Genomic DNA, 16059 nt, shown 5'->3' with positions numbered 1-16059 from the left:
GTGCTACCATTCCAGCCCTGGTTGTGTATCTTAACCCAAACCTTAGGCTCGCAGCTTTTGCCTTCCACTGACAGGAAAGCTGCGGCGTTATTTGTGCACAGAGGACGGGGCTCTGCCAGTAGGTGCTAGCTAAGTCCCCAGCCCTCTCTCCAGCACCTGCACCACTCTGCAAAAGCCAGGGGACTGGGCTCGAGGACACTAGTCTGGGCTCCAGACCACTAGAGACTCCCAGGCTGGGTCACTGTGGACTCTGTGGAGGAGGCCTTCCTCGGTGGATACAGGTGCGAGGAGATCCCAGCGGGCTGCAGAGGCTCCACTCGGAGCCCCTGGGCACCTGAGCCCCACCAGTCGACGACGGGCCCGCTCGGCGGGGAGGGCCAGCGCGACGCCTAGAAGGCCTCGCCAGGCCGCAGGCCGCGGGCGCGCGCGGCGGGAAAGGCAGGCGGGCGGGCGGGCGCGCGCGCGGCGGGTCACGTGACGGGCGCGGGCGCGCGCGGGCAGGGGCGGGGCGCGGCGGGGCGGGGCCGGCGGCGGCGGGCGGGCGGGGAGGAGTGGAGATGGCGGCGCCGGCGGCGGCGGCGGCGGCTCCGGGGGGCGGGGGCGGGGAGCCCCGGGGAGCTGCTGGGGTCGGCCAGGGGGTCCCGGGGGAGGTGGAGCTGGTGAAGGGGCAGCCGTTCGACGTGGGCCCGCGCTACACGCAGCTGCAGTACATCGGCGAGGGGGCCTACGGCATGGTCAGGTGAGGGGGCGTTCCGGGAAGGGGGTTTGCGCGGGGAGGGGGCCCCGGGAGAGTGAGGATGAGGATGATGCGTCCCCCCCCAAAAAAGCAGGGGCTGCGCTAGGGTGCGGGGCGGCCCCGGGAGAGGGCCTTGGCGTGCTTTTTCCTTGGGGAGGGGGCTCTGGTGCAAGCCCTGTTGCAGGGAGAGGGACAAGGGAGCTGGGGCGCTGGGGGGGGGGGACCCTGGAGATGTGGGTGGGGGCGAGTAGGACGATCTGGCTCCGGAGGGGATGTGGAACCCTTCTGGGTGGGGGGCTGGACGCCTTGGCTTGCCCATGCGAGGCCTGGCCAGGCGTTGTGATCGATGAACCAGCTCTGGGCTGGGGAGGGTGGGGCGCGGGGCGCGCCTGCCAGCCACAGATTGAGGGGAGGCCTGCCAGGCTCCTTTTGCACCAAGAGAGGGAAGAGGGGTCGATGCCTGCTGCAGCCCACCTATGCCCTAGGTGTTGGTTCCAGGGGAGCAGCTCTGGCCTTGCCCACCCCATCTCTCCATCCCCTTCTGACTGCTCCCTTCTTCCCTTGCCTTGGTTCTGTGCCCCCCCCCCCCCCATCATGGCCCGTCCTGGGAAGCAGAGGATGAGGGGTCAGGCCAAGTGGAATGGAAAGGGCCGAGGGGAGGGAAGTCAGCGAGCGGTCAGTGTCTTCCTGTTTGTGAAGTCATGGAGGGGCCGCCTGGCTGGTGCCCCAGCTTTTGATTCCCTGGAGATCCCAGGCTTTGCAGGGCAGGCAGGAAGGAACCAGCATTGTTTATGGTGTGGCCGAGCGTGCTCCTCCCCTCCTGACCCTGCCCAGGCCTGGGTGGGGCCACCGGGCCTGGACACCCCCTTGTAAGGCCACACCAGGAATATCTCCCTCTGGCCCTCTCAGCTCAGCTTACGACCACGTGCGCAAGACTCGGGTGGCCATCAAGAAAATCAGCCCCTTCGAGCACCAGACCTACTGCCAGCGCACGCTGCGGGAGATCCAGATCTTGCTGCGTTTCCGCCACGAGAATGTCATCGGCATTCGGGACATCCTGCGGGCCCCCACCCTGGAGGCTATGAGGGATGTGTATCCTTCACCGCACTGCACTTCACCTGCACTGAGCTGGGCCTTCAGCCCGTGTTAAAGGCTTCCTTCTCACCATGCTCCCCCATAAACCCGGGCAAAGAAACTCCCCTGCAGAAAAGAGGCCACTGAGTGGAAGGACTGGGAGGCCTCTGATTGATCCGTAGCCAGGCCAGGCCAGCCCGTGTGACCCTGGGCAAGTCTGGTCCGTCTGCTGTGCCTCAGAGAGGGCTGGGCCAGCCAGGCTCTGTGAGAGCTTTGTCTTCTGACCATGCAGTTTCTCTGCCCACAGCCCATTCTAGTCTCACAGACCTTAATTCTTCCCCTCTGGGTCCTCAGGCTGAAGAAGCGTAGGAATTGGCCCCTTTTAGTGAGACTGTTCTGAATCAGGCAGGTGCCATCAGTGCTGAGCATTACTTGACTCTTCTCCCAGCAGCCCTCTGGGGTGCGTCACCCCAGCTCCTTTGGGGGGGGGGTTGGGGCTACACCGGGCAGTGCTCAGGGGTTACTCCTGGCTATCTGCTCAGAAATAGCTCCTGGCAGGCACGGGGGATCACATGGGATGCCGGGATTCAAACCAACCACCTTAGGTCCTGGATAGGCTGCTTGCAAGGCAAACACTGCTGTGCTATCTCTCTGGTCCCCCACCCCCACCCCCAGGTCCCTTTCTGTTCAGTACAGCTTTGCATATGTGAGGCCCAGTGTGAACTTTGCCATAACTCTCGAGCATGGAATGACCCCCAAGCTCTGAGCCGGGGGTAGCCCCTGAGGACCTCTGAATATGCCTCAAAAGCCACAAAGCCTTGTTACTTCCTCATCCCTCTTTCTCTGGACTTCTACTTTCTGGAGCCTCACCCGTCTCCCCTCTAGAGGTGCACCTTGCCCAGGGAGGGACAGCCTGGCCTTTGTTGCCAGGGCCCCCTTATCACTTTTCCTAGTTTATGATCCCCTGCCTACTTGACTCTATTGACAAGAGCTTGTGACAGTCCTCACAGTCACTCCTGGCCCCTCCCTGCCAGCCCAGCCCTTCTCCCAGGATTGGGGATAAATACTGCAAGCCCCCCCACACACACACACCCTCAGCCTATTGTGTGGCCAGAAGCAAGTTACTGGGTTCAGCTGGGGCCCTCATCAGGAAATAGCAGGATGGGTTCAGAGGTTCTTAGAAGCAAGATTGTCCTGATGCTCCCCCAGAGGTGAACCCGGGACAGCTGTGGGTTACTTGTGGAGTTTAATCTTGGTTTTGTCTTTACGTGGGACAGGACACTTTTCAAATGTCCTCTGAGGTACGGCCAAGTGCTTTCTGCGAAGGAGCATGCTGTTGTTGGTTTCTCCTCATTTGTCTCACACAAATCATTCTCATAAGGCAGGCATTTATTTTATTGTGCCAGATGGTGTTTGGACATTATCTCATTTAACCCTCTCCACAGCCACATGGCTCTGGCATTACTTAGCAGCACAAATTTGTCGCTACTAGTTTGTTGAGTACTAGGCTATGCCTGGCACAGGCTGGGCTGGCTGCTTGACACAGGTCATTTCCAGGGACCCCCTCGTAAGCATTCAAATTTTTTGTTTGTTTGTTTGGAGGTCTCACCTCCAACACATGCAGGACGTGATCCTGGCTCTACTCAGCGGGCTTTCCTGATGGGGCTCAGGGGACCATATGTGATGCCAGGGATTGGATTCACATTGTCCATGTACAAAGCAAGTGCCCTCCTTGCTGTACTATCACTGGCCCTGAGCCCTCTCTAAGGACAGTTCTTTATAGATTAAGAAATAGAGATGAGAAAGGCTGAGATAAGAAGCCTTATAGGATAAGATCTTGGGTTTCTTTGATTTGAGGCCTGGTGGTGCTCAGGGCTTATTCCTGGCTCTGTGTTTACGGGTCATTCCTGGCAGACTCAGGGGACCAATTGGGATACCAGGGATCCAACCTAGGTCTGGTGCATAACAGGCAAGTACCCTACCTACTATACTCTCTCTCTCTGGCCCCTAGACCTGTTTTTATTGTTTGTTCAGGGGAGGTCATATCCAGTGATACTCAGAGCCATTCCTGGTGTGATGCTTGGGCACCTTTCTCTGTGGAGACTATGCAGGGCCAGGGTCTCCCATGCATATAGAATATCAAGTCTTGGAGCCAACTCCCCAGCCATAACAAAGGCTTTTTTTCTGTGAGTTTTGTTGTTGTTGTTTTTGGGCCACACTCTGTGGTGCTCAGGGGTTACTCCTGGCAGTCTCGAGGGACCATAAGGGATGCCAGGGATCAAACCCAGGCCTGCTATATGCAAGGCAAACACTCTAGCCACTGTGCTGTCACTCTGGCTCCTGATTTTTTTTTTTTTTTTTTTTTTTTTACCTTGCTAGAGATCAAACCAAGGGCCTCAACCATGCCAGGCAGGGCTGTCCTGCTAAGTCATATCCCCTCATGGTGCTATCACCTGACAGCTTTTTCTTCCCATTTTCCTAGTAGGGAAATGGCATACTCAGGGCCACTGAGCCACTTAGCTCAGGTCACCAGCATATGGACTTGTGTGGTATATGTGATGAGGATCCCGAAGTCCTGGGGCCAAATGTAAAGAATAGGGGCCAGAGTGATAACACAGTATAGATCATTTGCCATGCGTGTAGCCGACCTGGGAGGGACCCAGCATCCCACATGGTCCCCTGAGCCTGCCAGGGATGATTTCTGAGCACAGAGCCAGGAGTAACCCCTGAGTACTGCTGGGTGTGGCCCAAACACACACACACACACACACACACACACAATGAACATGAAGAATAATCCTAGAGTCTGTTTTTTTTTTTTTTTTTTTTTTTTTTGGTTTTTGGGCCACACCCGGTAACGCTCAGGGGTTACTCCTGGCTATGTGCTCAGAAGTTACTCCTGGCTCGGGGGACCATATGGGACACCGGGGGATCGAACCGCGGTCCGTCCAAGGCTAGCGCAGGCAAGGCAGGCACCTTACCTTTAGCGCCACCACCCGGCCCAAGTCTGTTCTTCTTAACCCAGTGTCTCGCGCTACCCCCACCTGGGGGTGTCCCGCTGCCATCCTCAGCTATATTGTTCAGGACCTGATGGAGACAGACCTGTACAAGTTGCTCAAAAGCCAGCAGTTGAGCAACGACCATGTCTGCTACTTCCTCTACCAGATTCTTCGGGGCCTCAAGTACATCCACTCAGCCAACGTGCTCCACCGGGATTTAAAGCCTTCCAACCTGCTCATCAATACCACCTGCGACCTTAAGGTCAGAGGTTCTGGTCCCTCCACCCCCTCTGGGCCTTCCAGGTTCACCTTGGGTAGGAGAGAACTGCACTCTGCACACAGGGGGAACAGCTTGGCAGGGCTGGGTGGCATGACTGCATGGCCCTGGAGTCCAGGAGCATGGAACTTAGCAGCCCATCTTGAATTCCAGATCTGCGATTTTGGCCTGGCCAGGATTGCCGATCCTGAGCACGACCACACAGGCTTCCTAACAGAATATGTGGCAACACGCTGGTACCGGGCCCCAGAGATTATGCTGAATTCCAAGGTAAGGGCCTGACTTGGAAAGGAAAGGGCCACGTCCTGGAAACTCCTTGAGGTACCTCTGAGCACCAATCCCTGTGATGCAAGACCTGTTGATATCCAGAAAGCAGCTGAGCATATGCTTCTTAAGGCTCTGACCTCTCCAGCTAGTGTTGAATCTAGGGTACAGGTGGTGGTTGGGCCCTGGGAAAACAATCCAAGAGCCCCCTCTTTGTCCTCTCCCCAGGGCTATACCAAGTCCATTGACATCTGGTCTGTGGGCTGCATTCTGGCTGAGATGCTCTCCAACCGGCCCATCTTTCCTGGCAAGCACTACCTAGACCAGCTCAACCACATTCTGGGTGAGAGGGGCCTACCCAGCTGATGGGAGGGAGCTTCTCTGGGGCGGGGTGTCTAAGTGTCGGGATCAGTGGGAGTTGGATCAGGGATGCTACCAAATTGGATTCCCTGCAGCATCTCATAGGATTTCAGTGAAATCTGCACATTATATTTGATAGAAAGAAAAGACAAAACTATACTCCATGCTTAGGAAAGTGAGACTGAGGGTCAGGATTTGAACCTGGGACTACTTGAACTGGTACTGGGGGTTCTCGGTTGCTTCGGTATGTGAGATCCCTCACCAAGTCACCCACCTCACCCACAGGTATCCTGGGCTCCCCATCCCAGGAGGACCTGAACTGTATCATCAACATGAAGGCCCGAAACTACTTACAGTCTTTACCCCCCAAGACCAAGGTGGCCTGGCCCAAGCTTTTTCCCAAGTCAGATTCCAAAGGTATGAGAAACACAGGGACTGGGGTGGGAAAAAATCTGTGTGAGCAAGAAGGGTCCACTGGCCTGAGAGCTGCCTGGGTAGACAATTCCCAGGCATGGGGAAGCAACGTGATGCTTCTGGGAGTTCTGTAAGTCAGATCCTTCTTTTGGCCCCATTCTCTTTAGCCCTGGACCTGCTGGACCGGATGTTGACCTTTAACCCCAACAAACGGATCACAGTAGAAGAAGCATTGGCTCACCCCTATGTGGACCAGTACTATGACCCAACGGATGAGGTGGGCCAGCGGCTGGTGGGCAGGTGGCAGGGTAGATGGATGGAGTGGATGGAGCCGGGTCCTCAGTCCCTGCCATCGGCCTTTTCTCCACTACAGCCGGTGGCCGAGGAACCTTTCACTTTCGACATGGAGCTGGATGACCTACCGAAGGAGCGACTGAAGGAGCTCATCTTCCAAGAAACGGCCCCCTTTCAGCCGGGGGCACTTAAGGCCCCCTAAGCTCTGCTCCTGGGGCCTGGTGAGTGCTCCCACCTACCCAGGCAAATGCCTTCCTCTCCCCCCACAAGTGTGCCCAGACATCTTCACATAGTCACAAGCTGCCTCTTTCTCAAACTCAGAGACAGCAGCAGAGACTTCTATCCACCACCTTCCAGCTGTTACACCTCCTTTCTTCAGCCCCAAAGCCTCCCATCTATGTTTTGGTTTTTTTTTTGTGTGTGTGTGTGGTTTTTGGGTCACACCCAGCAGTGCTCAGGGGTTATTCCTGGCTCCAGGCTCAGAAATTGCTCCTGGCAGGCACGGGGACCATATGGGACACCGGGATTCAAACCGATGACCTCTTGCATGAAAGGCAAACGCCTTACCTCCATGCTATCTCTTCAGCCCCCCCATCAATGGTTTTATGTCTGATTTGTTTTTTTGTCTTTTGGGCCGTACCTGGTGGTGCTCAGGGGACCATATGGGATGCCAGGGATCAAATCCAGGTTTGCTACCTGCAAAGCAAGTGGCCTACCCACTGTCCTAACTCTCTGGCCCCAAAGCCTCCCACCTGTCACCTGTGTACCATGTGGCCTCTCTGCTCCCGGTGTTGATGGCTTAATTAGGCAAGGAGGTGGGGAAGGCTGTCGTGTCATTGCCGGAGTGTAGTTGGCAGCACCAGTCTAACCCAGATGCCAAGTTTTTGGACACCTGGTGCCCAGGGCAGCTGTTTACAAACCTTTTGGGTACCTTCTAGGTCTTACCTCCACTCACACTATTCTTCCCTCCTTCAGTTTCCTTTTTGTCTTTGGCTAGCAGTGGCCTATTATGCACAGACCTGGGCTCAAACCCCAGCTCTGACCCAGAGCTATTGTGGAAGTTCCCCCCATTTTCCTGGAGATGGTTCTAGTGGGAAGAGCTGAGCTGGCACTCATCAGTGTTCTAAGAGACTTGTGTGTTAACTCGAGGGCTCCCTATGGAGGCATCTTGAAAGCCACCAGTAAACTGCACAGACCTGCTCCTGTGTGTGGCTGGGACCCGAGGACAGGGCCTGACCGTGTCTCTGGCCTGAACTGATGGTTCCTTCCTTGCCTGTCTTTCCTTCAGGTCCTGCCTCCTGCCTGCCCCTCGCCTGTGGACTGTTAGAAATGGACACTGTGTCCAGCCCTGCCCGGCGGCCCAGGTCGGGCCAAGGGCTGACCAGGCCGCCTTCCCTTGCTTTGCGAGGCTCCCTCCATCCACCGCCCCCCAGACCCAAGGGGCTTAGGTGGCCTAAAAGCGAATCTGCTGCTACTGCTCGGCCTTTGTCTCCCCTCGCTATTCCGATCTCTGGAAGTTCTGGAATTGAAGGGCTTTGGCTGCCCCAGGACCTGCTGAGGGGTGGGGTGAGGTGGGAGGTGGGGAGGGGGACACTCAGGGCAAGCCCTGCCCCTTACACCCCACTAAAACCCCACCTCATTTTGCCTGAAGGAACATTCCGAAGTCTCAAGGGCTAGTATCCCCAAGGGACAAGGCTCAGGCCTCAACCCCCCCATTCCCCAAAGCTGCCACATTTAACTCCCCCTCTCCCCGCTGCTTCTGTGTGTGGGTGAACAGAAGTGGGGGTGGGAGCATGTGGGGAGCCCGCACCCCTTCCCGCCGTGCCTGTATCTAATATATAAATACAGAGATGTGTATGTTGATGGCCTGGCTCCTCTTGTCTGCACCGACACCCTGACCCACAATCGCCTCTTTGATGATTGACTAGTCCAGCCACTGCCCAGCTGAGGCTTAGCCACCCTCCCCCCTCGGCACCCATCTGGGCTGCGTGAGGATGGGGGTAAGGAGTCTCCACTCCCTGGAAGTGACTCCTTGAGTCACAGTGCTCTCTACTCCAATAGCTTCCTGTCTAACTGGCTGACGGTGCTTTGAGTGACTCAGGGCCACTCAGCACACCTCAAAATTCTCTGGAAATGGCAGGAAGGCAGTATTGGCTGTCCTGGCCCTGTGCACCATTGGGCACAAGGAAGGGTGCTATCAGTGCTGTGGGGTCAGGAGGGACCTAATGGTTCCAGACTGATGAGGAAAGTGGTGCTGGGGTCTGAGGACAGAACTGCCTGGGCCCTGCACCTGCTCCAGCCCATCTCCAGCTGAGCCCTGCAGCCTGGCACTGTGCCAGCAGCAGGCTCAGCAGGTCCCGGGTGTGGTGGTGGCCAGTGGGGGAGGCAGCTCCATCCACATAGGCACGCCGCAGAGCAGGCGCTGAGCATATCTAGGGCGGAGCAGAGATCCGGGCAGCAGAGCCCCGTGAGGTGAGCGGCCATGAGTCCTCTGCTCTACTACGCAGTGCCTGCCCTGGGCAGCTATGCCATGCTCTCCATCTTTTTTCTGCGCCGGCCACGCCTGCTGCACGCACCCAGGGAACCAACCTTCCAGGCCCGCCTGGCTGCCCATCGAGGAGGTGAGCTGTGGGGTCAGTGGAGTGGAGCAGGGTTTGGGGCTGAGGGGAAATGAAAGGGAAGAGGAGCTTGGAAGCTGGCTGTCCTGCATGCGAGGGACTTGGGATCCCTCAGCACTGAGTATCCTGAAGAGTGACCATGACCTTCAAGCACAGAGCCAGGTATGGCCCCTGCCCACCCCCTGCACCTCCAGGTATGGCCCCAAAACTCCGTAAAAATGAAAGAAAAAAGTAAGGGCAGAGATCAAGCAGGAGGACAAAGTGCATCTGGAAATAGGAAAAGGCAGATGGGGGGGAGGTGCCGGGCAGCAGGGGGAGGCAGGCTCACCCAGAAGGAAGGTGCCAGCCCCTGCCCCCACAGGCTCCGGGGAGCTGCTGGAAAACACGCTGGAGGCCATGGAGAAGTGAGTGTGGGGCAGAGGATGCCCCAGGCCAGTGGGTATACTTGCTTCCTGTTGGGACAGGTGCCCCTACAGGGAGGCAGTACTCAGCCTCCAGCCCACCTTGAGCCCCATACCCCCCAGATGTCCTCCTTCCTGTGGTTCTGCCCCACCCCTATGCCCCCTACTTACCTCTGTGGGGCCCCACAGCTCTATGACCCAGCGAGCTGACCTGCTGGAGCTCGACTGCTGGCTGTCTCGGGATGGCGTGGTGGTGGTGTCCCATGATGAGAACCTGTCTCGCCAGTCAGGCCTGAACAGGGACGTGGGCAGCCTCGACTTTGAGGTGGGTCTCACCCCAGTGCCCCTAGACTAGCCTCGCTGGGCCCACAGCCGCCAGTGACATGATTGATGCCCTCTCTCCCAGGAGCTTCCCCTCTACAAGGAAGAACTGGAGGTGTACTTCTCTCCTGGTGAGAGTGGAGGGCCTTTCTCCTCTGGGACCCTGCCCAGGTCCCCCGAGTCTTTCTGACTCCTCTCCCACCCCAGGCCACTATGCCCATGGCTCGGACCGGCACATGGTGCGTCTGGAGGACGTGTTCCAGAGGTTCCCCAGGATGCCCGTCTCAGTGGAGATCAAGAAGGACAATGAAGAATTAATCCACAAGGTGCTGCTGGGGGGTGCAGGCAGGGGCTGGGCCACCTTAGGGAAGGCAGACCTGACCTCCCCCTTCCCCAGGTAGCAGACCTGGTGAGACATTTTGATCGCAACAAAATTACCATCTGGGCCTCGGAGAAGAACTCCGTCATGAAGAAGTGCAAGGAAGCTGTGAGTGCTCTGCTCCCTTCAGCCCTCTCCTCGAAGCAGAGGCTCCCAGAGTATCTGGGGAGCTCAGCCCTGGGCCAGGTCTCCTGGAAGGTGGGGACTGTGGGACAGGGGAGGGAGTGTTTAGGCCTCAAGCATGGGGCTGTGTTGTGGCTTTTGTACTGCAGGTACTAGTTGGGCCAGCAATGTTCAGACAGGGGTCCCAGCCTCAGGGCTGCTGAGCCCACTCCCTGCCTCTCTCACAGAACCCTGAGATGCCCTTCTCCTTCACAATTAGTCGAGCAGTCTGGATGCTGCTGCTCTACTACCTGGGGTTGCTGCCCTTTGTCCCCATCCATGAGTCTTTCTTCCTCTGCTTCCTGCCCAGCATCATCAACAGGTACCACTGGTCGATCTGTCTTTCCTTTATCCTCCCAGGCTCTGAGGCGCCTTCTGCCCTCAAACACTCATCATCACCCTGGTTCCAGAGCCAGTCTCTCTCACTCCCAGAAGCCTCCCCGGCATCTTAGAAGATACTGATTTTCACTGAGCACTTTGGGGAACATGTTCTGTCACTAAACATGTTGTAATTCATGAATTGCACTCACCAGCATGAATGTTCACTCCGTAGTTGCTTGTGAATACTAGGGGGCAACCACCTGAAATGAACGCAGACATATTAACTTGGAGTTTTAGGGTGCAGGCTTCTGGGTTCAGTCATGCATTCAATAAATCCTTCCCCTGGTTCAGGGCAGCTACCACCTAGCAATTAGAACCAGTTTGGGGAGAGCCCCCCAGAGGTCCTGAGGGAGGCAAATATATATATATAGCCCAGCCCAGCTCTCTGTCTGGAACCCCTACGGGGATACCTGGGATGACAAAGTAATGGCCAGGACAGTCAGACCTTGGCTACATTGTCAGCTCTCAGACCTGACCCCCTTTGCTCTCAGAGAATCTGTTCCCAGTTCTCCAAGCTTCTCCCTGTGTCCTGAGGAAGCTCTGAGTCAGCCCCCACATTCCTTACCACAGAAACCTCTGGAAAGTTACCCCAGAACTCTGCTGGGGTAATTTTCCATGTAGGGGTGCAGTGTTCTCACAGCCTTAGCTCATTAGAAATTTACCTTGCTCCCCCAGGAGGGAAGTAGAACACCGCCCCCTCCCACCAGCCCCGACCCCTGTGAGAACTAGAAACTCAGATAACTTCCAGGATTTCTCCCAGGTCACACAGCCCAGGGCCCCAGTTTGCCCCCACAGTCTGCCTTAATATGTTGTAAAATCACCCTTGACTTGGACAGGGAGGGGTTGGGAGGAGCCCCATCAAACAATGTCAGGCCAGGTACACCCATGATGGCCTCCAGATAGTATATCCAGTCTGACAATCAAGCTGGGTTCTGGTCCTGCACCCTTGAGAGGCAAGCACACCCCAAAAACACAAATTAAGGCCATGGAATAAGGGGCTCCTGAAACAATTGGGGCTTGTTCCTTTGTCCACTTGCAGAGGTTTGGTGAGAGGGGGCTCCCCACTAGCTGTTGTCATCACAGCCCCATATGACAGACTCCCCTGTCCCTCCCTCCATAGGACCTATTTTCCCTTCTCCTCCTCTGTGATGAACCGGCTAGCAGAGGTGCTTTCCAGATGGTGAGCAGGGAAGCTGGGGCCGGGCGCCATCAGGGCTGCCACTGTCCTTCTCCTGTGTCCCCTCTCACCTGATCCTTACCACCCCCACCCCCAGGGTCATCATGCGCAAAAGTCTGATCCGGCACTTGGAGCAGCGAGGGATACAGGTGAGGAGACCCAGTTCCATGGTGCACACCAGCTTCTGCTTCCAGCTCGGGGGCTCCTGTGGGCCTTGACTTCTGCACTTGTAAAATGGGGACATAGACATCATAGTCTGCTCTGCTGGATTTGTAAGCGATTAATTCAACTTGATGACCAGGTTTGTGAGGTTTTCCCAAACCTGGAGAAGAGAGGATCCTGCCCAACCTTCTCCACTGACCATCCTCTGGGCCTGCTCATTTATCAGCACTGTTAGAGACACTGGGAGGAGAGAAGTGACCTTTTTCGGGAGCCCAAGGGAACAGTGTGGGGGACAGGAATGCGGAGCTATCTTCAGGAAGGGAAATAAAGGGCCATGGTGCAGGAGGCCAAGCAGAGGAAAGGGCAGCAGAGGGTGCTCAGGGAGTGGCTGCCAGAAGCTATACCTGGGACCTAAGAAGGTATAGAAGCAGCTTTGTATCTCAGGAAGGAGCTGGCATGGACTTTTTATGGATAGGCATGTTTGGGTCACACCTGACAGCCCTCAGGAATCACTCTTGGCAGGCTTGAGGTGCCAGGAATAGAATCAGGGTTGGCCCGTGCAAGGCAAGCACCCTATATGCTGTACTATCTCTCTGGCCAGGCCTGGACTTTTTCTTTGCAACTTGATTTTTTTTGATTGGTGATGCCAAGGATAGAACCCAGGATCTCACACACACAAGGCTAGTGTTCTATACTGAGCTACTCCCTGCACCTCTCCTGGACTTTAATCCAAAGTAAAAGGGAACTTCTGAGGAGCTCCAAGTAGGGCATAAGGCTCAGATTCACAGAGGATCACTCCAACTACCACGTGAAGAAAGCCAGCCTGGTGGGGCCAGTGCAGAGCAGCAGCCCAGCAAGACTTGAGCTCCGGTGACTGCAGGGGGACGGAAGGACTCGGCCTTTGACAGGCATTTGGGTTCGTGGGGCACAGGATGACAGCTCTTTCCTGGCAGCCCTCTTGCCCTCTATACCAGGAGGCAGGGCCAACACTCTCAGTATCAGGTAAGAAACAACATGAGATGGGAGCCAGAAAGATAGCATGGAGATAGGGCATTTGTCTTGCATGCAGAAGGACAGTGGTTCGAATCCCAGCATCCCATATGGTCCCTGAGCCTGACAGGAGCAATTTCTGAGCCTGGAGCCAAGAGTAACCCCTGAGCACTGCTGGGTGTGACCCAAAAAACAAAAACAAAAAAAGAGCATGAGGGACTAGACTGGGTACTGCAGGCAGGACACTTGTCTTGCATGAGGTCAATCCCTTGTACCTTATATGGTTCCTTGAGCATGCCAAGAGAGACCCCCGACAGAGCCAGAAGTAAGTCTGGAGCACCACCAGGTGTGTCCCAAACATCAAAGGAAAAAAAAGAAACTGTGGGCCAGGTTTGTCCAGGCTCCGCTCTGCATCTTGTGTCAACAGGGAGGGGCAAGCCACAGGTACTGGCCCTTCCACAGAGTGGACAAGCAGTCCCAAGTTGAGCACCCATAATTCCCCCCATATCTCTAGTCCCACCATGGCCACTTGAGGGCCACCCACATGCCTTTGCTGGACACAAGTGGAGAGAGAACTGTGGCAGCATGTTGCTGTCTTTCCATCTCACGTATTCAACAGATTTAGTAACTTCCAGAACATAGGTACCAGTGAGATAAGTTGGGAATAATGAGTTTAGGCTAATTTTGACTGTTCCTAAAAGAGGTTTCTATAACAGTAGCTGTCTAAGCAGTGGCAGTGCTTTCATTTAATTTCTGGGATTTTTTGGAGAACCACCTGGCAGTGCTCAGGTTCTAATCCCAGTTCTCTGCTTGGGGGACCCTCTGGTGCCAGGGATAGAATCCAAGTCCCTGCATGCATTGAATGTGCTCAGTCACTTAATATCTCTCACTCTCTTCTCCTTTCTCTCTTTCTTCTCTTTTCTCCTCTCTCTCCCTCTTCTCTCTCTCTCTTCTCTCTTTCCTCCCTTCCTTAATAGTTTTGTTTTTTTTTTGTGGTTTTTGGGTCACACCCGGCAGTGCTCAGGGGTTATTCCTGGCTCCACGCTCAGAAATTGCTCCTGGCTGGCACGGGGGACCATATGGGACGCTGGGATTCGAACTGATGACCTCCTGCATGAAAGGCAAACGCCTTACCTCCATGCTATCTCTCCAGCCCCTCCTTAATAGTTTTATTTGGAAAGGGCCCCTTTGGGAGCTGGAGGCTGGAGGGATAGTATAGTATAGTGGGTATGGTGGTTTCTTCCCAGGATCCCATATGGTCATATGGTCCCTTGAGCCCCACAAGGAGTAAGCCCTGAGCAATAGGGAGAGGCACAAAAATTAAAAAAAAAAAAAAAGAAAAGAAAAAAAGAGGGGCCAGAGAGATAGCATGGAGGTAAGGCATTTACCTTACATGCAGAAGATCGGTGGTTCAAATCCCGCCATCCCATATGGTCCCCTGAGCCTGCCATGAGCAATTTCTGAGCATAGAGCCAGGAGTAACCCCTGAGCGCTGCCGGGTGTGACCCAAGAAAAAAGAATCTTCTTCTTGGGGCCGGAGAGAGAGGGAGGTAGGGCATTTGCCTTGCATCAGAAGATTGGTGGTTCGGATCCCAGCATCCCATATGGTCCCCGGAGTCTGCCAGGAGCGATTTCTGAGTGTAGTGCCAGGAGTAACCCCTGAGCAGTGCTGGGTGTGACCCAAAAACAAACAAACAAACAAAAAAAAAGAGGAAACAACCAGTTTGTTGGCCAGGGAGATGGCTCAAAAGGCTTCTGGGGGTCTGTGTCAAACTCTAGCACTGCATGGTCCTCAGGCACTGCCAGGTGTGGCTCCCCCCAAATAAATATCAAGAATTGACTTGTGGGTCAGAATGGTAGTACAGTGGGTAAGGTTGCTTGCCTTGCATGCAGCCAATCTGGGTTCCATCCTCAGCATCCTATATGGTCCTCCTAAGCACTGCCAGGAGTGATACTGAGTGTAGGAGCCAAGAGTAATCCCTGAGCATCGTCAGGTGTGGTCCAAAAAGCAGCAGCAACAACAAAAGAATTGGCTTACAAAATTCCCTGAAATTGGGGCCAGAGCAGTGGTGCAAGTGGTAGGGCGTTTGCCTTGCACACAGCTAACCTAGGATGGATCCCTGGTATGGTCCCCCAAGCCAGGAATGATTTCTGAGCACATAGCCAGGAGTAACCCCTGAACATCACTGGGTGTGGCCCAAAAACTTATAAAAAAAAAATTCCCGTAAATTTAGCAGTCAGTTCCAGCATACCAGGAAGTCCTTATGGAGGTGAGAGCTCCACAGCACTCCAGAGAGAGGGTCTACAGTGGTCCTCAAACTATGGCCCGCGGGCCACATATTGTATTTGTATCTGTTTTGTTTCTTCATTGCAAAATAAGATATATGCAGTGTGCATAAGAATTCGTTCATAAGTTTTGTTTTTATTATAGTCAGACCCTCCAATGGTCTGAGGGACAGTGAACTGGACCCCTATTTAAAAAGTTTGAGGACCCCTGGTAGAAACAAGCCTCCCCTTTTGTCCCCCTCATTGCCTGCAGGTGGTGTTTTGGTGCCTTAACCAAGAGTCGGATTTTGAAACAGCCTACCAGCTGGGCGCCACGGGCGTCATGACTGATTACCCCACTGCCCTGAGACACTATCTGGACAGCCATGGAGCCACCTAAATCCGAGCAATCTGAGTTCCTCACCCTCACCAGCCTCTCTTCAATAAATATTATCAAATATTATTTGCATCACATTACTTTGTGCTTGGGGGAAGGAATGCCAGGAGAAGGAGGGAAGGCTGGTGGGAGTTCAGATTAGGAAACTATGAAGGTGGCATCTCAGGGGAGAAGAGAATAACCTAGGGCCAGAGTCTGGGTCCCTAAGCAGCCTGACACGCTGGTTCTACCACATTCCAGACCCAGAATAATGCCACTCCCTGTGCCAGCCTGGCCTCCACTCTGCTGAGGAATATTCCTTGTCCCTTCAGAGACACAGGGGCCATGCAAAACCCCGGGAACAGAGCAAGTGTCTTGATTTGTACAGAACAAAGGTCTTGGTTTGCAC

General features: G+C 55.1%; 2 protein-coding genes across 2 annotated transcripts; both read left to right on the top strand.

The window, feature by feature from the left end:
• Nucleotides 1-557: 557 nt before the first annotated feature.
• On the top strand, nucleotides 558-6675 carry MAPK3 (mitogen-activated protein kinase 3). The gene is made up of 8 exons (XM_049788138.1): nucleotides 558-739; nucleotides 1646-1828; nucleotides 4882-5071; nucleotides 5240-5356; nucleotides 5579-5693; nucleotides 5996-6127; nucleotides 6292-6401; nucleotides 6498-6675. The coding sequence occupies exons 1-8, from the start codon at nucleotides 558-560 to the stop codon at nucleotides 6618-6620; spliced, it is 1152 nt and encodes a 383-aa protein (XP_049644095.1). The 3' UTR covers nucleotides 6621-6675.
• Nucleotides 6676-8566: 1891 nt separating this feature from the next.
• Nucleotides 8567-15737, top strand: GDPD3 (glycerophosphodiester phosphodiesterase domain containing 3). Its single transcript, XM_049787827.1, has 10 exons — nucleotides 8567-9039; nucleotides 9398-9440; nucleotides 9627-9762; nucleotides 9844-9889; nucleotides 9966-10084; nucleotides 10156-10245; nucleotides 10488-10621; nucleotides 11801-11860; nucleotides 11955-12006; nucleotides 15549-15737. Exons 1-10 carry the CDS (start codon nucleotides 8901-8903, stop codon nucleotides 15672-15674), a joined length of 945 nt encoding a protein of 314 aa, XP_049643784.1. The 5' UTR covers nucleotides 8567-8900; the 3' UTR covers nucleotides 15675-15737.
• Nucleotides 15738-16059: the final 322 nt, after the last annotated feature.

The sequence above is a fragment of the Suncus etruscus genome, chromosome 15, assembly GCF_024139225.1.
Source record: "Suncus etruscus isolate mSunEtr1 chromosome 15, mSunEtr1.pri.cur, whole genome shotgun sequence".
Classification (NCBI taxonomy): Eukaryota; Metazoa; Chordata; class Mammalia; order Eulipotyphla; family Soricidae; genus Suncus; species Suncus etruscus.
This window is presented reverse-complemented; position numbering and strand designations above follow the sequence as displayed.